Source organism: Neovison vison, chromosome 7 (genome assembly GCF_020171115.1).
Source record: "Neovison vison isolate M4711 chromosome 7, ASM_NN_V1, whole genome shotgun sequence".
Lineage (NCBI taxonomy): Eukaryota > Metazoa > Chordata > Mammalia > Carnivora > Mustelidae > Neogale > Neogale vison.
This window is the reverse complement of record NC_058097.1, coordinates 156097830-156121745: the sequence shown is the minus strand read 5'-3', so window position 1 is coordinate 156121745 and position 23916 is coordinate 156097830. Positions and strand designations below refer to the sequence as shown.

The following is a 23916-nucleotide window of genomic DNA, read 5'->3' as shown; positions in this document are numbered from 1 at the left end:
CAGAGAAATCAATGACCGGTAAACTGAGATCCTTTACACACTTCGGGTTTTTAACCAGTGGTGGGGTCGTGGCCATTTACATATAGATTATCCTAAGCGATTTCTCAGTCTGTAATGATAGCCGGAGTGTGAAGGAGTTACTCACTTCTGTTTGAACAGACTATCAATCATAAAGCTCACTTTACAGGGAAGAAATCTACTAATGCCACTTTAAGCCTTTCATTTTCATATTCCCACATGATTAAAGAATGACTGGAATATATTCCTGAAGTTGGTAAGTAGTGTGCTAATATTCCATGTACAGTCCCCAAAACAGGCACCTTCTGTCATTTTGGGCCCATGTGAAACACAAACCTTTGTGGTGGAGTGTTCAATCCTCGTGACCCAACACTATCAGCAGTTCTGGCCTTTTTTAACTACCAACCCTACCTTCAAAAGGGTACAGATTCTTTGGGGTGGCCTTTCAAATCTCCCTGGGTTCCAGAGTTTCTGTTTGGGAGGAATGTGTGATGGTTAATCTGATTATGAGGATTAACACATATTGTCCACACCACACCTCAGAGTCATGCGCTGGGGTTACCCGGAGGAATGATCCGAGGTCTCCTGCGCTCCATAGCCTGTAGAGCTCGGCTGTGCATGACTCAGGATATACAGGGCTACAGTGTCCTCACAAAACTGAATACTCAGAAGGACTATGGAGAGGCCCAGAAAATTGGGACAAAAAAAGATCCTAGAATGTGACCTTTACTCAATAAAAGGAAATACGTTTTGAGTCCCTACTACATGCTAGCCATAATTTTAGGCGTTGGAGGGAATATAGATGTGGTAAAAAAGGGAGGGGGTGAAAAGCCTTACCTTAAAAATATTAGATTCTCATGAAGATAGAAAAGATTCTGGTTTTAGTACACATACTGCTGAAGTGAGCACAGAAGATTTGGGGTTTCTTTTTAATTTACTCTGAAAACAAAGTATTTTGTTATGTGTGATTTGCCTTGCTCCTCTACAAGTAGACCCAGGAAAAACATTCTGGACCAAGTGCTTCAATTAATTCATTCTGGCTAAGCTGCCTTGTAAGTGAAGCGAGAGGTTCTACCAAGTTGAGGGGCCTAGCAGCTCCATGGGGGCCCACTACAAAACAGAGTGATCACCTAAGAGCAGCTCTGAAAGTCTGGTCACAAGCTCCTGGAACAGAAACCACAAGGATCCACCTCTGACTTCCATGATCAGCAGGTTCCCAATTGTGTTAGGACTGTTGCAATAAGGATTATCCAAGGAGACAGGATGTTTTAAAACAAACAAACAAACAAAAAACTGTGAATGTCAAAGAGAACATTATCACACAGGACTCCTTTATTAAATTAAATTCCTTTAAAAAGGAACATGTTAGTCCCTCCACGAAGGGAACCGTTTCAAACGTCTGCGAGATCACCCTGTTTGCTATAAAAATTTAAACCGGACACTCTGATTAGTCGTGTCATTGGGATGGACTTTCAAGTTATACACATCCCTCAAGATACATGTGATATAAGGTCCCATATAACCCAGCCCCTCCTACCTCTGTGAAGGCAGTTCCCTACCAGACTTCTTCATGGTCATAAACTCCAGCCACAAAGACCCTCGCTTGCTCCTTCCTACACACCAAGCACTGTCCTCGCTCAGGGTGTGCGCTGGACAGACTACCTCCTCTGTCTGGAATGTGCTTCTCCAGGCAGCTGCAGGGCTCCCTCCTTAGCCTCCTTCAGGACTCCCCCTCTCAGGGAGGTCTTCTCTGACTACACAATCCTCACCTTGCTTTCTTTTTCTCCATAGTATTTATCACTGCCAGAAACATTTTACGTATTGGTTTATTGTATATACTTGAACCCATATACATGTACATAGACACACACAGACACAGACACAGACACACAAGCTCTGTAAGAACAGGGAGCTGGTTTATTTTTGTCTCCATTGCAACCCTAGCACCTAAAACCAGTGTCTGCCAAGGAGTGAGCACTCAAATCTTTTTTAATGAGCAAATTATGGAGAAAAAAATCCCCGAAAATGCAAAATTATGTAATTGTATATTTGGTATGAGCTTAATTTTTTAAAAATGGGGCAGGACAGGGAAAAAAATGTCAAGGAAGAAAGGTCAAAATGTTAAAACTCAAAAAAAAATGTTAAAACTCTTTTTGACTTTCCAAAGTTCCTAAAATTATCATTTATTACTCTTAGATTCATAAAACGAAATAGAAAGGTGAAATAGAAGGAAAAAAGCCAAACATATGGCAACCTCTTCATTCCACTACTCTAAGCTAAAGCCCACAGCCTGCAGAGAGTTCCAGAACCCTACCTGCCCCCATCCTGTTTCACTACTACCCTTCAAAAGCTTTTTTTTTTGAGCCAAGATTGGAACAGTCATCTTCTTATTCTCCAAATCCATAATCACAGTGTCTGGCAATGTACAAATGCTAGATTTACACATCTGAGAGCTAAGACAGTGGATTCTCCACTGTTTGTCTCCCTACCACAGAGACAAACCTCACATAAGAAGGCTCAATGTTCTGTCCTGCCAGGGAACCTGAGTCTTCAGAACAGAAAATGTTCCTTGACTATCTTTCTCCATAAAAAGTTTTGGAGTTCCTCTCTTTGAAGCAAGAAAGTCTTCACTCATGAGCCCGTGTTACTAGCCCCAGGGGACTTGGCCTCAAAGGGATCAGTTTGGATCCAGCTCCAGATGATTTGGGCCTGATCCAGTTAGTATCCACCCTATGTCCCTATCACTCATGGCTGGTTTATTAGAACCAGGAAGACACATCTTATCTCCCTTACAAGGCTTCTGGGCTCCTAGAGGACAGGGCCTCATTTATCAGCGTGGCCACAGAGCTCCCAGTGTATAGAAGAAGTGGGTGCTCAAACAGTACAAGATGAATAAATGAATGCATTCACAGCCCCAAGGCCAACTCCAACTGAGCTGTGGCTTCAGTTACTTTCTGTTTTGTTTCAGGAAGAGTCTTTTTAAAAACACACACTTTCAAAGAGAATAGATCCAACAGAAAAAACCTCTTGTGCCTCCCTCCCACTCAGGGTACGTACAGAGCTGGAGGTAACAAGATAAGCTGTTTCCCACGAAAGCGGACCCACCTGTAAAATGAGGGACTCCTTATCTCCTTCTAGACGTGCCAAGCGTTCCTGGTACGTTTCATTATTAGCAGCACCTTGGTGATTTACCTGGGACTAAAAGGGGGAAAAAAAAACTATGTACTTAAAAGGCTGGAAAAACATCTTCCCAGTTTCCAAATGAAGTATGCAATTTGTGAGGACAGTTTCACTGGTTACATGTGCCAAACCACCTACCTAAACAGGAAACAACAGGATTTCAAAACTACTAAGAGAGGACCACTGATAGGTGTGCCTTGAACGCTGGCCACACCAGCCCCTGGATGACCTCACCCCTGGCCGGGAAGGCCTCGATGGAACTCCAGACCCAGTGGTGCTGCACTTGACTGGGCATGTCGGGTTGCGTCTGGTGGAGGAGGAGGCCCAGCCCGCCAGAGGCCCCAACGGCGAGGAGTCTACTCTTCGAGGAGGCCCGGGAGCTGGTACATTCGCCAAGGAACTATGTGGGAACCAGTCCTGCACAGATCTCGGTCTCTCCTGACTCCCACGCCAGTGTTCTCCAGAGCCGAGGCTCTGCTCACAGCACGGAGGCCCGTCTGGAGCATTGTGGGGAACATGGAGGATGGGGGACCCAGCGGCAAGGCATGTAGTGTGTTTGCTTGTCTCAGCTCCAACACTGCAGGAAAAGGTGAAAATATCCAAGAAGAACCCAAGTGACAGTCAGAGGGACCTCAAAGAGCTAACAGGAAATGAAATAACCAGAAGCTGGAAAACAGACGAGTGGGAGAAGCTGTGAACTGGCAGATGGTGGGGTGGGGGGTTGGGGGGCAGAGCAGGATTTATAAAATGCTCTGAGCAAGAGACGGGAGGCTGAAGGCACTTTTTGGGTGTGTCTGACCTGGTTCCAGGCAGGGAGGAGGGAGAGAGGTGGCTGCCAATGGTCCTGAATTGGCCTAATGCCATCCACACTCCCTCCATGCTTAATGGAAGGCCGAAACCCAGAGGCCCAGAGTAGGCCATTCAGGGGTTTGGCAACCTGAAAAAGCAGATCTTATTGCTAAATGGGTAAGTGACAATCATCATAATCTGGGCTGGTCCAGAGGAGTAAATGCTCTGAGGTTTATGAGGCAGTATCCTCCATTCCAAAGGCAAATCATGGTTGTGCAAAGGAGTGGGTCAGAGAAGAACCCAGGTACAGAGGCCTGGAGGTGGCCCCATTCTGAGCCCATTTCCCTACGTTCTGACCTTCAGAATGGGCTTGCCAAGGGCACTCCTTCCTTCCCTTGTCCCACCCCTTCCCCAGTGCACACCAAGTAAGGGCAGAGGCAGAGCCAGTCCTAGTCCTGGGACAGAAACAGGGCCTGAGAAATAGGTACCACATTCAAGGCCTAGCACATCACTTGATAGAGAATCACTTGCTGCTGGAGGTGCAGGGGGAGGGCTGGCTGGGGGACGGTTCCCAGGGCGGCTGTGCCACAGCCCTCACTGCCCTGGGCTCCAGCGCTCTCTAGTCTGTGTCTTGTTCATTGTTATGGAAGCTCTTTCATACCATAGACAAAGGGCCTTCACAATCACAAATGACTTCTTTGTGAGGATGGCAGTTTATTGTTGTGACATTAATTCTGCTCCTCACACAGTCAAACTCTGATGAGTAAGCGAGGATATAATTATCACCCATGTTTTCTCAGACCCTTAAAGGAGAGGAAAATAATTGCTAACAGCAGGTCAAGAGCCTCTCTGTGGAACAACTCACATGATGATGAAAAAAGGACCCAGGCTCCCAGGGGAAGCCTTGCATTTCCTGCCCCAGGACCACAGTCAGCACATGTAAGGGGCCGCCCAGCACTGCTGGCTGCCACTTCTCTGTGGGTGGTCAGGGAGAGAAGCCCAAAGGGAAGACTCCTGGCACAAGACTCCAGCAAGTCACCACATCGCTGTGCCTCAGGCAAATGGCACCCAGGACGTCCCTCAGGTTACAGGTCTACCTGTACAGTCACCCAGAGTCACAGCTATTTTTACTAACTGACCCGAAATCAAGTTGATATCGTAAGCTCAGTTAATACACCAATGCATGCCATTAGAGTCTCCAACAGATGCTAGACCGTAGTTTAAAAAAAAAAAATCTGGATCTATTCTAGCAGCCAGCGGAAAAAGCAAAGCACAGTGAGTTTCAAGATGCCCAGATCAGTATGGTGAATACAGTCAAAATGACGGCCTAGGAGAAATGTAACTATTCCTACAGAAAGGACAGGCTTCAAAGTTTTCAGAGAGAGACTCTATGCAGTGGGGTAGACAACCAACATCTATGATGCTAACCTCACAGTTCATCAGAATCAGGTTGGTGAAGAAGAAGTTTACTCTTGGTAAGTTCCTCATGCACTGAGAGTTGACTGCCAGCAGCCTCAAAAAATAAAGTAGGCTTTCTCTCTCTTGGGGGACACTGAATTTTAATTAGGGATGAGATTATCCATGGACATTTAAAGCCCCAAAAAGAACTATCATTAGTTGTAAAAACCAAACCAAACAAAAAGTCTCCAGACAATTTTCCCCTTGCTTTCTTGCTCAGGAAGGGGCGGGGGGTGGAGATGAAGACCAATACGAAGAACTCTTCTGAACCCTGGAATCTCCTCTTGGTCTGTCCAGAACAGGCCGGATCATCAGGTTTACTGCAACTACATGGCACAAGTGAGGGCTGCCACCTTCTTAGAGATACTCTCACCCCTCCCAGCCACCTGATCCCAGCATGGATGTGTGGATCCTTCCTCTGAAATTTTAAACTTGGGATAGAAAATTGAACTGGTTGTGTAGAAGGTTCTCAGGTTTGATCAGGTTTGTCTTTAGTAATGTCCTCATTTATGGGAAGATGTGGGTTTGCAAGAAGACTCCACGAAGAAGCCAACATGCATAGAAACACAAACAAGAGCCAAGAAGGAGACCAGCGGCATTCTCACCTCTGGCTCATGTGGTCTCAAGGCAGCAAATGCATTTCTACCCTTCCTGTTGGTTGCCTCTAATCTGCAGTGGTTCAAACCGAGTTTCCGCTGCCAGAATCCAAAATCCAAAATCCCTGGCCCATGCATTTATCTCAAAGGGTGATAAAGCAACTGAGTGACACTTACTTCTTGGGCAACAAGAAAGAATTCCTGCTATCTGGAGAGAATACAGTTACAAAGTTACAAAGAAATTCTGCCTACTGTTGATTTTCTGAACTGGCAGCTGAAGAAAGAATGGTCAGTTCTGAGCCAATTGTAGTTAAAATCAGGACCCTCGCTGAGGTCCAACAGGGATCTACTCTGTGGCACAGAGCGTGTCTGCATGGGATATACTGGGATAAAAATGGCACCCAGTTTCCTTCATGTGGGAAATGGAGGACTTCTTCTCCCCCTCCTGTTAGTCTCCATGATTCTCCACGTAGAGCAAGAAGGTTAAGGCAGGGAATGTTACAAGATGCATGAGGCCCATGGGTATTCACTGGGCACGCATGGTGGGGGATAGTTGGGGGGGAGATACAAAAATAAGTGAAAACACAACAATAAACAGGAAGGTTAAGGAGGGCTAAGAGGATGAATGGGAAATGAATAAATGAAGGGTGATAACATGAAACCACCTAACCACCATTTAAGAAGCTATGTTGAAAGACGGACCTGTCTTACATAGCAGGACAAATGTGGAGTCTAGGAGTGGGAGGCCAAGAGCTGTGGGTCCCCTACACCCACTTTTGCCCAGCTGGAATTCAAGGCAGGGGATCCCTGGAGAATCTGCTGTGGGGCTTCCATATGCAAATACAGAATTCCTACAGCTTTCTGCCACACAGGTAGGACATCTGCAGAAGGACAGCCAGGAATGGCTAGGAGGTAGGGCTATACTAACCATGTGTGATCTCAGCTAGAATCCCTCATTTTGGGCCTTCCCAGCTTTTAAATGGAGAAAGTTCTACCTCACAGAGCAATCAATGCAGAGGGTCAGTTAGGTCGTTAATCACAAAAATGTGTGGGAATACAAGTACAGGATATTCTTTGTAGAGGGATGCACTAGTATTTCCCGTTTCTGAATGATTGCGGAAATATGGAAATCATTTAAACAGCATTGTTTAAGCCAAACGACCAAAGTACAGTTGGAAGCAGTTCCTCCCTTATACTGACAGTTTTAATTAACTCACTTTTTTTTGTGCAAGAAAACAAAAAGGCAATGTTTTTGATCAGGACACCTATGAAGTATCTGTAAAGATCTGTACAAACAGCCCAAGGAACAAAAAACAAAATATTTTTAGGTTGGGAGGGGAAAAAAATGCCTAAGTGACAACATAGAACCCACTGCTACCTAAGAGCTCTGGAATCATGCTTGTGGAGTAAACAGCAGAGGACGCGTTCATTTTTCCATTGTCCCAGAAAAGATGCCCATGTTTTGAGTCAGATCTACAGGACCACATTTTTTCCTTCTTGGTGAGCATTTTACTAATGCTCTAAGTAGTATGTGCTACATACATTATAAACGAGCACAATGAGAATTTCAAGAGCTAACTAATGACCAATCATAAAACTCGAATTTTTTATTTCTGTTCTAATCTGGAAGTCAAGTCCAACTGAAGTTAAGCATGAGCGTGTCAGCCACATCACCCCTGGCGGCTTCCTCAGAACCATCACCCTCTGACTCTGGTGGCTGCTTAGATTCCATGATGCTTGCTCACTCTTGGCCTGGCCATTGTAGCTTGGCCAAGGGATAGCCATGTTAGGTCTCTGCGGAGTTCTGGATGAAGTGCTTAATGCCAAGGCCAGAAGACATGCAGAAACCCCAGGAGGGTTCATCCACAGTCTGGCTAGCCTCTGCCCTCCAAGCATGCTCTTGTCCATTCTCAAGGACATGGGGTAGGCTACTTCTACAGCATTCCCCTGTCCAGTGCTAGAGGACCCTCCGGTCAGCACCTCACTTCTCTGAACATAGGGAAAGGCCTGGTTCCAGAAGAGTCAAGTGGGGCAGACAAGAGGTCACATGAGGGGTATCATTTGGTATGCAAGCAGGGGGTGTGGGAAAGGCCCAAGGCAATCGGCTCTCCAGTGTGACAGCTCTAGCCATCTTGGTGTTATTCGGAGCCAACAGCCACTTCTCAGAGCTGCTGCCTAGGGGTCCAAGACACAACTGCCCTCCCTTTTTTGCTATCAAGATCTACAGTCTTCACTAGGTAAAGTCCTATTTCCTTCAGTGCTTCTAAGAAGCTGTGAATGCCAGTTCCTTCAGGACCCTGGCCACAGTTCATATACTGTCCCAACTGGTCAGATCATTTTATAGGAGGGTCCCTTGCTTGTAAATACATGGAGATTTTTAACAATGAGCCAGGGTAAGCCCTGGTCTTAGGTAAGTCTTGGGAGGTTTCCCTTTCTTCAGTCATTAAAAACGTAGATGATGTGTGTTTTTAGGGGAAGAAGAAAACAAGAGAAAATGTGTAGTATTTTCAAGCTGCCTGGTCAAGGGTTTTTTTAATCAAATCCAGAAAACCAATTTCAAGTGAGCCAGGGTTGCCGGGCATAGGGGAGATGTCACAGTTGCTAAGGCTAGACTTCAAGCTCAGAAGTACCACTCACATACCAAACTTCTTAGAAACGTGAAAAATGCAGACCTTAAAAATAAGGGGATCAGGGGCACCTGGGTGGCTCAGTGTGTTAAAGCCTCTGCCTTTGGCTCACATCATGATCCCAGGGTCCTGGGATCCAGCCCCACGTTGGGCTCTCTGCTGGGCTGGGAGCTTGCTTCCCCTAATCTCTCTTTCTGCCTGCCTCTCTGCCTACTTGTGATCTCTGTCAAATAAATAAATCTAAAAAAATCTTAAAAAAAAATAATAAGGGGACCAAATATATATATATATATATATATATATATATATATATATATGACTCACAGAAGCTATACTCAATCCCTGTTACATAGTTTAGGTTCTGTATCGGGGAACCAAGCAGTATGAGCAACGGTAGTGCTCGTAAATAGGAAAATCTCCCTAGATTTTTTGGTTTAGGGAGTTACAGGGTTTTCTGGCAGCGCTTATAAAAACAACTGTTCCCAGGACCCGTTCCACTTTTCTAGGCAAAGAATAGTCAAGCCAGTTTACTAACCTTGGCACAGAGTTGAAAGAAGTTTCTTCCAAATGCAGTATGAGTGGAGTGCAATCAGATCCGTAACCACTAGGAGTCCAACGAGAGACACCTATCCTGACCCTAACCTCTTTATACCTTCCACCTCTTGGTTTCAATTATATATCAGAGTTGCTATATATTATATATAAGTGTTGCTAGCAGAACTGTCAAATGATCTAAATGACCACCTTTAGGGGAAAGCAAAGCCAAGTTCGTAAGTAGTGAACAGTTTGGTTGACTAAAGTACGTGTAATCACTTGTTCTTCCTTTATCTATTCAATGGCTCAAATCTTCCTAAATACCTACTAGGTGCTGCTCTGTGCTGAATAAATGATTCAGTCCTTACCCTCAAAAAGCTCTACAGTCTGACCCTGAGATATGATAAATACAGTCAGAGAATAAGCCAGTAGCAGTGGCATAGGAGAGGAGGAATCAATTATACCCTCAGGGGAGAAGGAGGCTTTATGGTGAACCAGCTTTGAAAGCTACAAGGGAATCTCCCCAGGAGAATGGAAGAACAGCGTCTCTGGAAAGTCTTCCCAATACAGAAAGTCATCCATAAAATCATGATAATCATTACCCTTCAGACACTCTGGCTTCCCAGACTAACACAGAAAACAAAAGATACCATGAAGACCATCACTGAGAAGCTCCCTAGTCAAGGAGCTGGTGTGATGTACATGAAGGGTCCGGACATCCTAAGGAAGATCTGGAATGAAAGGAATGCATTTGGTTTACCAAGGTCTTATTCCTAAATTATAGCCTTGGATAAGCTTTGTCCCTGCTAAATTCTCCTGACAAGGTGGCTGGATCCGTAAGGAACCTACAGTGCTGGGCTGAAGGAGAACCGGTATCTCTAAGTGTGCTGGTTATCTTGTGAAGGGAGGGTATGAAGACCAGGAAGAGAGTACAAACAGGAGGTTCTTTGAGTGGCTCACTTTCCTCATCTTGCCAATACCAACAGACACATTGGCTCCTTGGTATTAAAAGCATTTTCGGGGACAGAAGGGCAGCATTGGGTGCTGGGGTTGGGGGTGGAGAGGGTGCTGTGACTGGAGACATTAGAAGTAAATGCACAGTGCCTTCTCCTGCTGAGGGGCCAGTAGTCAAATGAGTGTGAGAGAAAGATCCATAGGTGGAAAACATGGGATTAAGTAAAGGGCCAAAGTGAGGAACAGGTCCTTGGGACACAAAAGTCCCAAATTGGAATGAACTCTGAGGAAATGGATAGGAAAGATTGTTTGGGAACAGGAGGCAGGAAGAACACTGTAGAAGGAATTTGAGAGAGGTCAAGAGGGACAAAGCCAGTGCACAGTGGGGTTGGGAGCAGTCAGCAGAGATGGTGAGTTTTCAGTCTACTCTTCCAAGATTCCTGATGGTGAAAGGCAGGCAAGTTATTATGCAGTGTGGAGGCAAGTAGAGGGTCAAAGACAGTCTTGATTTGTTTTTTCCTAAGAATGAAGGAAAAGCATATTCTGCCAAGGATAGGGACGAGCAGGCGGGGCTGCAATTTAGAGGAACAAGAGGCAGCGGAACCAGACTGGGTCAGGAGGACAGGATCCTGAGATAGCTTTGGCCCATGAAACAGAAGTTGAAAATGTTGGCTGTGAACATAGTTACATTTTGTGGTGAAGGGGAGGGAAGAGGAGAGCTTCATCTATGGTTTAGTGAACCACCACCCCTTTAGTGAAGTAGGTGGTGACGTCAGTTGAGTCAGTTGAGAAGGGAGCCTAAGGCTGGGGGCAGATGGAAAGGTGTGAAAGGGCTGACACAGAGGACTGGAGAGGGAAGAATGCAGGGAGGAGTCCGGGATCCCCAAGCCTGGCTGCCAGTCTGCTACCAACGGCTGCATTATTCTGCCCTGTCCACAAGCTATTTAGCAAATGGCTCTGCTATGATGTCACCTTGTTAAACCCTGCTGGGAAAGAGGCCTGGGGGCCTCTCCAAGAGGCTGACAGACAGGAGTCACAGGTGCCAGAGGTCAGAGATGGTGGAATTCTAGCTCCTCAATTATACTGAGGGACAGGATGCTTGGGCATGTTGGGTACATTGGCTAAAGACAGGAGGAAACTGGAAACTGCTAGAACCCTTGAGTAAGCATACCTGCTGCTATCCTCCTCGTGGTCTTGAAAACCTCTCACCCAGAAGCACGGTGGGGCAAAGGATGCCAGTGATGATCCTGATCATCACTGCCATAACGAATGCTTACAATGCATTTTCTAAGCACTTTACATATATCGAATTATTCATCCATATTTTACTATCAAGGAGACTTACTCCCAGAGGTTAAATCAATCATCCATGGTCACACGGAGCAGAGACATAAGCCTAAGGAACTTCATCCAGGATCCGTGCCGTCACCCAATAGGAATGGCTTTCAGAGGCCACTGCCCGTGTCTCCCCCTTGCACAGCAGTCCAACCTGAGTGCGAGGCAAGTCAAGGTCTGGAGCTAGGATGCCTGTGCGCCTCTTTGTCCTCACAGCTCTGCTGGCCGAGGCTACTGGGTCAACCATTTGAGTACCAGAGGACACAAAATAAAAGTCTCACATCCGCAGCTTGGGTTTATTCCACACTCTACTACAGAACCCAAGTTCACTGTATAGGGGATCCACAGTAATTCCTTTTTCTTTGTGACTGTGGCCTGGAAGTTGGCTTAAACACTGAATGTGCCAGCAGCCAGCCAGAGTGTGAAGATGCTGATGGTGGTGGGATTTCTGTTCCTGGGAAAATAAGCCCAGCTCAGAGGGCAGTGGGTGGGTCCCACGGATCCTGCCTGGGGCTATTTTTAGAGACTTTTTCCTGACCATCGTGGGTTGGATCCAGTGATCTCAAAGCAGGGCAGGTGTGAGTCGTTTGTGAGTCAGTAAGGAACCAGACAAGTGAAGGGCAAAGGCCTTCTGGATGCTTGCAGCAGATTACCCTGTTCCTGGATTCTGTTCTGTTGGAGAGGGAGCTGGAGGAGCAACTCTGGTCAGCCTTCACTCAGTAGCCACAACCAAGTTGGCCAGAGCCAGAGGCTGCTGGGGCCTCTGGCTACTCCCCGTGGGCCAGGTCACAGCTGCTTCTTTCAGATCTTCAGTTTGAGACCTTGACAGGGCAAGCAGCAAGTGGGGGACAGCCAGAGGAAAGAATGGCATAGCGAGAACCCAACTGGTTCTCCCTTCGGTTCCCACCTCCCTCACAACGGTCAGTAGCAGTTCATAGGTACAGTGATTCTTTGCATAGGCATGTTCCTATGCAAAGCATTCTACAGATGTTAGCTAACTTGATTCACACAACACCTGTATGCAGCAGGTACTATACCCTCCTCATTTTAGAGATGAAGAAATCCAGGGCTGATCACGTAGCTAGTAAGTGTGGCAAAGCCAAGATTCCAGTGCAGGCCTTACTTCAAACCACATGTTCTTAATTACAATAGTACACAGTATCCCATCCCCCAAAGGCCACAGAACAATGTTCCCTTTTTCTGAGCCAATGCTTTCCCTGCTACTCGGTGCCTCCTTGCCCACAGGCATATCCCCCCCCCCCCCCCCCGTTGTCCCCAAATTCAAAGACTTGGCCTTCCTCTGAGACCCTGCCCTCCCAGGCTGGTCTTAAGTGCAAGGGCTTCTAGCTTGTACACCAGATCACCCCTCATCCATCTCTTCTAGAGTCTCCCCTTCTGCATGGGAAAATGAAGGAGATAGTGTGTGCACCTTCAAAACCGGGCCTCAAGAAACCCGCTCTCCAAGCCACTTTGGCTGGAGGACGAGCGGGAGAAGGGAGGTATGAGCCCCGCAGAGAGGAGGGACTGAAGACCCGCAGCCAAGGAGCCCATGGCAGGGATGGGGTCAGCAGAGGACTGCTGCCAAACGAGAGCCTTGATGGAGTCAGATGAAGTGGGGGTCAACAAGGAGGACATTGGACATAAGCTTAGAAAATGGAGGGAGCTCACGCCACAGCTCAGAGTAGATATAAAGGATGAGATTCAAAAAAGGTAAGTTGATAGTGCCTGGGTGGCTCAGTCGGTTAAGCAACTGTCTTCAGCTCAGATGAAGCGACTGTCTTCAGCTCAGGTCATGATCCCAGAGTCCCGGGATTGAGTTCCGCATTGGGCTCCCAGCTCCGCAGGGAGTCTGCTTCTCCCTCTGACTTACCCTTTCATGCTCTTACTTGCTCTCTCCCAAGTTAATAAATAAAATATTTTTTTAAAAGGTAAGTTGAGGCTGGGTTGCAAAAACTCTCAAAGGTCAAGCAGGCAGCTGATCTTGGGCTTTCATTCCCAGACTACAGGCAAGTCCTGTGGTCTTAGGACCAGGGTCACAGGATAAAGGGATTTTTTAAAGAGGATTTAAAAGAGAAGAATCTGGCAGTAGTGTTTCAGGTACAGATACTCTGATTATTCTTCCCAGGTCATACCCAATACTTTGTGCTTTGTTTCTAATGATCATTAACATTCTAAAAGTAGAAGAAAGCTATCTTTTTTGCTAGGAGTCATCCCAGCGGTTTCTGAGGTCTCCTTGCTTCAAGCGTCCCTCAACCAACTTGCATTGTGCACAGGAGACAGCGTGGCCAGCCTGGGTCTCAGGACAAGCTGCCCGCCTACATCGCAGCATGTGTGGAATCAGTTCCTCTATAGACAGAACTTGGGAACGAGGTGTGGAGTTCAAGCCGGTGGGACGTGGCACCGATAGCCCCACATGCATCACAGCTGGAAGACCTCCTGATTTAAAAGCTTCATTTGGAGCTAGGAAAACAGACTCAGTGATGGGAAGTGCACTTCTCGCCTATTTTCCCCCAGATTCTCCTGTGAAGGTTTTCGGATGCTTGAGACAATGGACACAAACCTTTGCCAAAATGTCTGGTCCCCTCAATGCGCTCTCTGCTGGCCACAGTGCCCCCATCCCAAAGCTGGGCAGGGGCTGAGCACAGACAGGATTTCGGCTGGGTTCTAAACCAACAGTTTTCTACGTATTTGGCAAAAGAGGGAAGGAAGGAGAACTGGACTGGGAGACAGAAAGCAGGGTCCAAGGCCAGGCGGCACCATGAGGAGTTCTAACAATAACAAGCATGAGGTCCTCAGCCTCTCCCGGGCTTTGTTAAATGGAGGGTTAAATGGACTCGCCAGCGGCTCCTGGAGAGTCCCCAAAGCTCTAGTTTTGTTCAGCTGCCTTACTTTCATCACACGCTTGCCATATACCACATCACAGCGAGAGTAATTTTCTTAAAATACAAACTGGATCCCCCCATGTGTGCCAGGTCACTCCCAGTCCACAAGTCCCCTGTCACACAAAGCACGTCCCCCACAAGCTTTATCCTCCGCTGCCCTGAGTGACTGGGCATCGGCCAGCTCCCCTGTCACGGAGTTTACCCACTCCGGCTTTCTCTCAGTCTTGAAGCTTACCCAACTCCCTCCTGCTTTAGGAATCTTTATATACTCCGGCCTCTTTGCCTGGAATGTGCTTCCCCCCACTTTCCACCTGACTCGCTCCTACTCTTCAGGTCTCGGTGAAGCATTCCTTGCTCGGAGGGCTCCCTGATCGCTCCTCCTCACTCGTTCCTCCTCCTCGATGGTGCCTAGTAACAGCTCCCTCTCCTCTCTGCACTTAATTTGTAGCTTCAGCTTTATCTGCTGGGACGGTAACCTCGGCCTGCCACATCGGACAGCAGCTCCTCAAGAGCAGAGACGGATTCCACTTTGCTCGCCCAGTACCCCCGTCTCTATAAATATTTGCTCAACGCGTGCCGCAGAGCGTGCACACAAAAGCCAGCATCCCCTCATCTGGGGGTGGCGATCGGGGGCCTTCAGAGCTGGCCACATCCTGTCCCTCCCCGGTTACAACGTCCAATCTCTTATCTGTCAGCTGTTTTGCCCTTCCTGCTGCTGAGAAACACTCAGCCTCCGTGTGAAAATAAAATGGACAACCATCTTGAAGGTTTAAAGATGATTGCGAAGGAGGAAAGAGCCCAAGTTCGGCGAGTACGGATGCTACTCCAGCCCCAACATTCATTTCATTCATTCATTCGTGGCTCACACCACACGCTTGAGCTCATCCCCGAAAGAAAGGGCATAAACCACTTGCAACCCAAACCCCTGGCTTCAGAGCGGTCAGAAGAGAACTCCCCAAGAGCCTTCCTCCGGAAACACAGAAGCTGTCCTGGCTGACAGCAGCTAACACTCGGCCTCAGATAACATCAGAGCAGAGACGTTCCGAGGTTTGAATCTGAAAGGCAGCAGCTTACTCTCTGCGTCCTCAGACCCAAAGGCAGTGGGACACTTTTCTCTGGTCACAGCGTTTGGAGCCTCCAACTGTTTAAGCGCCCGAGTTAAACTAACGAACTTTCTTCACCCCTCCGTGCCTTTCTGCACAGAGGCTCATTCACCAGAATGTCAGTGGAGAAAAAAGACAGCTGACTGTTTTCTCCCCTAGTGCCTATAATTAGATTCTCATGGAGAACTTGGCCACCACAGGGCTTTGCTGGACAAATACTACCCCTGCCCTCCCACCCCCCAGCATCTCTCTAGCCCTTATCTCCCGGGAGACCCACTCACTCCAAAGGAGCCAGTCACTTACCCTCTTCAGCCACGCAAAATGCTTGTAAACATCAATGTCCCCATCCATGCTGGGCACCCATGTCAGCAGTTAGATTCCTTGGTGGAAAAAGCCCTTTTTTCTGGCTAGAGACCAAATTCTCTCCTCTTCCTTGCTTCTGCCCCCTCCCCCTCGGGACGTCAAGCTGTGTTCAAGTTTCCCCACTTCCCTGGCCTATGTCCTTCAGCCTTTCCCTAAACAGTTTCAGATACACAACGGCTCAGACCAGACCGTGCTGCTCCAGTGTCCTCCCCCTCCGCCCCCAGACACACGCAGGCACCAGCTCTGGGATTCAGAGCCTGAACAGCAATCAAACCTCGAAAAAAGGTAGGGGAAAAAGACAGACTTGGACAGGAGTTGTAAACACACACACACACACACACACACACACACACGAACATTTTTTTTTTTGGTGATAATACCAGAGCCTGCCAGAGGGAAACAGTCCTGAAGAAAATTCCTCGTCTGGCTTCCCCTTTCTGCAGTGGCTGGAACTCATTACCAAGAGACCCCGATTTCCTGTCTCTGCTCCACTCTGCATTTACCCACAGGCTCCCAGCTGCTCTCGGTTTATTTGGGACTGGGGAGAAGACTAAAAATAAGTGCTGCTCTTGGAGGAGCTGCTGGTTCCCACACACAGCCTGACCCCCACCCCGAAGCCCACGCCTACCCCTTTTCCAGGCGGGTGTCGGCCTGGGCCCTGAGGAAAGCCATTTTTTTCCCAAAAAAGAACACATTCAGAACCAGCTCCGGTCTGGGTGGCTGGCCTGCTGGGTGTCTGCAGTCTTTGGCGCTAGTGGCTCTGTCTGCCAGGGGCGAACTGCTACTCCCCAGGAGACATTTGGCACTGAGGGAGTTTGGCCTGGGGGTTCTGTTCGCCCCCCATACAGCCAGGCCTTTCTGGGGCACATTCAGCGCCAGGATGGGTACAGCTCCCACTGAGCCCGAGGTGGGCCTTGCTGGCTATCCCCCACTCCAGCTTAACTGCCTCAGAAGCCAGGGAAGGAGGAAGGAGAGGCCCCCTCAAGTGGGTACCCATGAGATGTAGGGAGGGTCTGGGGAGGAGCCCTAGAAAGGCAGGGGCTGGTGGAGATGGGGAATTGTGTCTGCTTTCCTGGGCTGGCCTTCCAGGGTGGTCTCCCCATCCTTGCCTGCCCCTCCTTCCCCACAAGGCTGCCCTTCACCTCCACTCACCCCCCACTCCTCTGAGAGCTTCCCTAAACACAGCTTTTCTCCCTCGCCTGGCCCTTAACGTGCGGCCTTTGGCTAGAGTGATTATGAAAGCGATCCTTGATGTGGGTATGGCGGGAACTGTGGTTACACACAAGGCCTCTGGGCTCTGCTGCCGTCAATGACTTGCAGATGTACATCTTGTGATGGTGGGGGCCTTCCTGGTGCCCTTAGGGGGTCCCCAGAGGGGGGGTGTTCCTGAAATGCTAGCCTGAAGAGAAGGCTCTACTGGGTGTCGCTATGCCCCTTAGCATGGCCTCGAAATCCAGCACGGGCCAGAATTGGGCCTGGCAGCCTAGTCACCAGCAGGCTGGCCCAGTCCACAGAGATCAGAGGCGGCAGCCGGGGAGCTCTGGCCAGCAGCTGGCATGAGGGGAGGAGTAAATTCCTGGAGGCACACCCAGATCAGAGGCTGGAAAGGAAAAGCAGGCTCTGCTGTCCGTGCACTGAGCTCTAGGTCCTTCTCGCCTCTGGCCCAGTTCAGTCAAGGCCTGAGCCCCACCTGGTTGAAGTTCCCTGACCAGAACTAGGGTAGGATATGTTGGGGAAAACAGGTCTGTAAGGTTGCAGGGTAGGTAAAGCTTCATTTTTGTTTTTTTTCCTGTCTGAACGTCTGGGAAAGCCTAAGGAAGAATTCATCAACATGCATTTGCCCAGCGTCCAAGGCAAATGAAACCGACTTCTTGCCCTGAGCAAATAAAGAATCATCACATGGTATGTGGTAAAGGTGTTTCTGGGGCCCTAGGGAAGAAGAGGCCTCTAGAGTGGGTTTGGGGGCTGGTTGGGGAGACACAGGGCACAATTCCAGCCCCTGCTCCCCGTAGTCATGGCTCGGTGCTTTTTAGTAGGTTCTGGTGTAAGGAGGAGGGAAAGGACAAGGCAGCAGTGTGGTGGCCTCTCTCAACCTTGCCGCTCCCACCTGCCTCTGGGGTTGGCTCCAGTGGCAGCCCCTCCCCATCAGCCACACCCGCCCTGCACTTCACTACCTGTCCTGTTGTACTGAACCACCATGGACCGCTAATAGGTCTGTGCACTGCACCAGACTGGAGAACATGTATGTGTATGTGCCCTGACCTCCATGCCTGCCAGTTCCAACTGAAACATTCTTTGAGTGAAAGAGTGAGGCTCACATGGTAAGACTTGCAAGGCAAGCCTAAAATTCAACTGGGAGAACATGGGTCCTAAAGGTGTGTTTCCCTAGGGTAATGATGCTCCACTGAGAGGAAAAGATGGAACTGATGTTCATCTCTTTTTTTTTTTTAATATTTTATTTATTTTTTTGACAAAGAGAGATCATAAGTAGGCAGAAAGTTAGGCAGAGAGAGAGAGAGAGGGAAGCAGGCTCCCCACCAAGCAGAGAGCCCGATGCAGGGCTTGATCCCAGGACCCCTGGATCATGACCTGAACCAAAGGCAGCGGCTTAATCCACTGAGCCACCCAGGCACCCCTGATGTTCATCTCTAACTCACCTCACATGTGACAAATGTGAGGCTGGAGGGTGGAGAAAGGGAAAGAGGAGGGAGGAATCCAGACAAGCAGCAGCTAAATTCTTGACATATTTTTATGGTATCCTCAAGTAGCAATTTCTACCTCAGCCTTTTAAAAAAGGGGGTGGTATTTTGTAATTCAACTAAAAAATTCACAGAATAACACTCCAAAAGACCTAGGAGCAGAATACTATTTGGATGTATAAATCACTATTTCTCTGAAAACAAAGTTTCCAGATTATCAAAATGATCCGTGACTCCCAAAGAATTACAAGCCTGGGTTTTATCTGGCCTATGCTGTATTAATCTGCAAGGTTTAACCTTCCCTTAAAGGAAAGTGGGGGATGGGCCTCCTATCTAGTACACCGCCTTGGACCCACTGCTAAGGTGCGTTCTCAGGAACCACAGGGGGTACACATATAGGGGTTAGGGTGACCCCAAAAGCCCTTGGGGCCTTCCCAAAAGCAAATCACTCCCCAGCAATCACACTCAGCTCAGCTGGAACATGAGCTGGCTACCTCATGTTCCATCTGGAATATGAGGTAGCCAGCTGAGGGCAAAGGGCATGACACTGAGTGCCTGAGCATCTGGGGCCTAAAAACACAGCGAAGAGGGCAGAGTAGTCAGGTTTGGACTGGGAAACACAGGTAGCTTGTCCCCCTCCTCATCCCAGGGCTTAGCAGGGAGCCCCAGGAGAGTCACCTCTGTGGCTGGAGTTTCAGATATGTGTGAGGACTGGGGACGGCTTCCTAAGGTTCTACACCCCCACCAGGAGTCAGCAGCATCTAACTGGGTAGAACTCTGGACTGAGAGGGGGTCTCATGGGTCATATACCATTGTGACCAGACACCTGCACCCTGAGCTCTAGCTCAGCCCCGAGCCTTGGGCTCTGGGCCATGGTGACAGGTGTCAAGATAGCCCTGGAATACCAGATACAGGTTTGTACCCTTCAACAGGTGTGGTGCACGGTGGGCCTGCCACTGGGGAGTGGGGAGAGCGGGGGACAGGGAGGGGCCCAGCCCAAGGACACTGATCCTTTGGGCTCACGGTAAGCAGTATCCTGGCCAAAGGAGCCCAAGTCCCCATGGGGCACAAGCATGGGAACCCACCACCACAAGGAGCTGAGACAAGGATCAGCAGGGATCAGCAGACTTTTCCCATAAAGGGCCAGATGGCAAATGTTTTAGGCTTTGTAGCCCATATGGTCTCATTTATACTCAACTCTGCCATTTGGAAATGCAAAAGCAGCCACAGCTAACATATAAACCAAAGAGTGTGGCTATGTTAACACCTTATTTGTGGACACTGAAATTAGAATTTTAGACCATTTTCACATAAAATATGCTCATAATTCCTCAATCACTGAAAAACATAAAAATCATCCTTACCTCATTGGGCATAAGAAATAAACAGTGAGCCAAACACATGCCATAGGCTGCTGACCCCTGGCTAGGGCAATACGTCCCCATGTAAAACAAATCACCTGAGTTGAGAGTGTTCTTGTAAAAATGCAGATTCTGACCCTGAAGGTTGAGAATGGGACCTGAAACTGCATTGCTAACAAGCTCCCGGGTGATGCTTATATCTGAAGATCTTGTATTTGTATAGTCAAAGGTTAGGAAACCATGTTTAGAAGTTTCTTAAAGCACAGGGTATTGAAGTTTGCCTGGAAGTTCGAATTCTTCGGAGCTCTCCTCCCTCCCAGAGGTGCCTGAAAGGGCAGAAGGTTCCTGGTGGATGCAGGGTGGGCGGGTGTCTACATGCTCAGACCCCATGCTATGCTAACCTGGCAACATCAGCCACCATGTCCCCTGGACCTGAAGCAGGAAATTTAGTGGGGAAGGGTTTATTTGCTCTTTTACCAGTGTTTGCACATTCTTGGTCATTTATAAACATTGGTTCTTAGGGACTGAAATCATATCCTCAAGTCAGGTCTGAAAGGAGCCAGACCTCTAGAATTTAGGAGGGTACAGTTTAATGGCGGGGGTGGGTGGGGGTGGGAGAGGCGGCATGTGCAAACATCCAGGAAAGTGAAAACTGCAGAGTTTATAGTAGCTGCACGGTCCCCATTTCGGGCTGCTATGCCAGGAAAAATGTATTAAAAAAAAATCTAAGGTACAGGTTTCCTCTAGGGCAGGGCCTGGCAGCTGAGGGCCAGGAAATGCCTCCTGGAATGGAAGGAGTCATCCTAATAGAGCCCCAGCAAAAGGCACTGGAACGAAGGGGTTTGGAGAGGTCTTCTCTGCCTTGACAATGAAGACCAGGTCTCTGCTCCCAGCAGCAGCCCTCAGCCCTCGCATTTCCTCTCCCCCAGCACAAACAATAGTGACCTCTCGGGCCTGCCCTTTCTCCAGTGGGTTCTGAGGAAAATGGGAAAGAACTCTCCCAACTGAGCCAGGTATGCTGTCCAGCAGCTTCATTAAGCTCCCCTAAGAGGGGAGCTTAGGTCATCTTTCTAACAGAAACAAACAAAGCTATTTTTCTTACATAAAGCCTGCACCTTCTTCCTTGGGATTTAGACTTTCTAGTATTTATCCCTGACTGCCACCTAGCGGTTTCATCCAGTACTGCACAGGAACAAAGAACGGACTAGCACCCCAGCCCTGCTCAGGTAGAGTCTCAAGGAGTCCCTGGGGAGCAAAGCACAAGTGGGGGAAAAAAAGAAGAAGAAGAGGAAGAAAAGTGGAGGATGGTGCCCATACCTAGGACTTTCAGCTCTCACTCCAGGGAAAGGCAAGAAATTCACACTGCGAATTGGCTCACATAAGCTCTATTTTTTCTCCCCTTAAAATGTAAGCACCAAATTTCCCCTTCTCTCAAAATCCACAGGAAGGGATATGTGTGTGGCTTAATCCATTAATCGTCTGCATCTGGTTCAAGTCATGATCCCAGGGTCTGGGATCGAGTCCCCCACTGGCTCCCTGCTCAGCAGGAGTCTTATTCTCCCTCTGACTGCCACTAACTTTTCAAAATGAGTACGTCCAACATGCATATACCCTGATCCATCTTTTGTTCAAGGCCCCAAGTGGGGAACAAAGATACAGAGAGAAATCACACATGGCAGAAGAGAAACAAGCTCACAGTTCATAACTCATAGAACAGCTTTTTCTCCCTACCTTCTCTTGAAACTCCTCTGGCTTTTCAATATGGTAAACAGATTTGCTTCTTTGGCCAGAATGAAAGATTGCAAGCTGAATCTGGGAGGACTGGCAGGGGCCTCTGTTTGAGGAGCTGGGAGCTGAGGAACCAGCCATCTGTGACAAGGTACTGGAGCAATGAGGGGGTGGCCCTCCTGGGCCTGGGCCTGGGCCACTTTCTTTCGTGAAGGACTAGTGAAGAAGGGAACCGCAGGCTCCTGAAGCTACAGCAGGTGGTCAGAGGTGAGTACACAGGCTAGAGAGGATGTCACTCCCCACCCCATTTCAGCGGTCCTGAGAGGTCAGCCTCTGCCAAGCTCAGACCACGGGGCAGCTGTGCCCAGAGAGGCTCCCTAACCTGTTTCTACTCTGGAAACCCAAAGGCCTTGGCTGGGGGAAGGCAATGGCTGGTGCTGACCACGAAGACAGGACCAGAATGCCCAGCCAGATCTTGTCAAAGCAGTGGTCACTTCCAGTAGGGAGATGGGGTCCCCGAGGAGGGAAGAGGCCCATCCAAAGTTACATGCAAGCAGCAGGCCACTGGTCTCTTAACTCATCCCTACCTCCCATTCTGCCTCACCGTGCTTCGGTGCTGCCTAAGCACCCTATCCAGGACACCTGCACTCTTGTGGAGGAAAGTCAGGGCTCCTGCTCGGAGGCCAAGCCACTCCGGGAACCCGGCTTGCAGAGAGGGGCCTGGCATATGGTCCTGCTGCGGGTTTCCTGCCCACCTCTTCCCCTCACCCCAGAGCCTGGGTTACCCTGACTTGCCCTCACTCTGCTGCTGCTGGGTTTGCCAGCCTTTCCTTGGACTTCATCTTGAGACCCTGAAGCCTTACGTCTTTATGCAGGATTCCCCTGACCCACACCAAAGCCACTGAACAGCCATCTAGACCTAGCACTTTGTAGGAGGAGAGGAGGCATCTATACTGAAAGGTTACAGAAGCCCCTGAGTTGCTCCATCAGGAAACACTGCTGGCTCTGATCGCTCTTGCATATCACCCAGCGACCCAGGTATTACCAGCCTGCTGCTACCTGGCTGTCCCCAGCCCTGCTGAGACCACTGGAAGCTGGAACACTAGTGTGTCTCTGACCTCTACACCCAGCCCAGCCCTGGTTCTCCAACCAGCCTCCATCCAGCCAAGCAAGCAGGCGTGAAGGAACATGACACCCCTTCCGGGCTCTGGAAAAGCCCCACTCAAGGTCCAGCCGGATTCTGGGATGTGGTCAGAATGGACCAGCATCTCCCTGCTTGTGCTGTACGTCTGGGTCATGGATGAGCATCCCTAGCCTTTCTGGCCTTCAGGACCATCTGGTGGGACTGAGGGGCTCTTGACCAGAAATGGCTATGCTCTCCTTGAGGGCATCGTCTGCACTCCGCCACAGGTTGTGGAGATGGCTGCAGGGACGTGAGCTCAGCTCAGTGCCCACCACAGCAGAGAGGCCTCAGCCCCACAGCCAGGGCCTCAGCCTCACCCTGGGCCTCAGCCTCACCCTCTCTAGTACTGACCCTCAGCGGAGTCCGGTCTACCCAAGGTGCAGGATGACTCTTTCCTCTCCTGAGCTCACACAGGAGAGCCCTGTAGAAGTTTCTCTGCCGGTCAGGCCGCATGGCTCATCCTGGACCCTGGGACGCCTTCCCTACAGAAGAACCTCATCAGAAGTTCCCAACCACTCTATCAGTTCCCTGTCACAAGCCAGACAGATACCACTTCCATGACAAGGGAATCTGGGCACTTGGTTCCTTTCCTCATTGAAGCCCAGAGGGGGTCCCCAGCCTAGACCTGGAGCTCACTTTTCCTTATCCTACTGCCTGCCAAAGAAGGGAAGACCCTATTTTAGGCCCCAAATTTCTGGAGATTTACTCACAACCCAGCACCACTGAATCCTGGGCAGTCTGCTGCACTGGGTCTTTAGGAGTCTGGCCTGTTGCTAACTATCCCCAGGCAGGGTCTTTGCTGGTGCCCCCTGTCATCTGTCCAGCCTGCCAGCCCCTGGCAGAAGGAAAGCCAGCCCCACTGTAGGGAGACAAGCCGTCTGGGATGCACTAGGACCGGGAGCTCCTCCTCCACCTGAGACAAAGACAGGTCCCGGACTCATCTGTTGTTTGTTCCTATGAAAACACCAACCATTCCCCCAGAGCCACCTCTACCGTTCTCCTCATGTACCCTGGATGCTGACATCAGTGTCTGAGGGCCCATAGCACGAAGACAGCATCTTCTACCACACGCACCCCAGGACAGCTAATCCACAGCTGTGTGTAAA

General features: G+C 49.1%; 1 protein-coding gene across 2 annotated transcripts in view; it reads right to left on the bottom strand.

Moving 5' to 3' along the window:
* The window catches only part of PPFIBP2 (PPFIA binding protein 2), a 154920-nt gene that overhangs the window by 72066 nt on the left and 58938 nt on the right, over window positions 1–23916 (bottom strand). The window contains exons 1-2 of one of the 2 annotated variants that reach the window (XM_044258744.1): window positions 15780–15867; window positions 3124–3216 (exon numbers count right to left, since the gene is read on the bottom strand). In XM_044258744.1, the coding sequence (XP_044114679.1) occupies window positions 3124–3216; window positions 15780–15827 (141 nt within the window). In that variant the 5' untranslated portion in view covers window positions 15828–15867. Of the gene's footprint in view, window positions 1–3123; window positions 3217–15779; window positions 15868–23916 lie in introns of those variants that run through there. The other variant, XM_044258747.1, reaches the window with a different exon arrangement.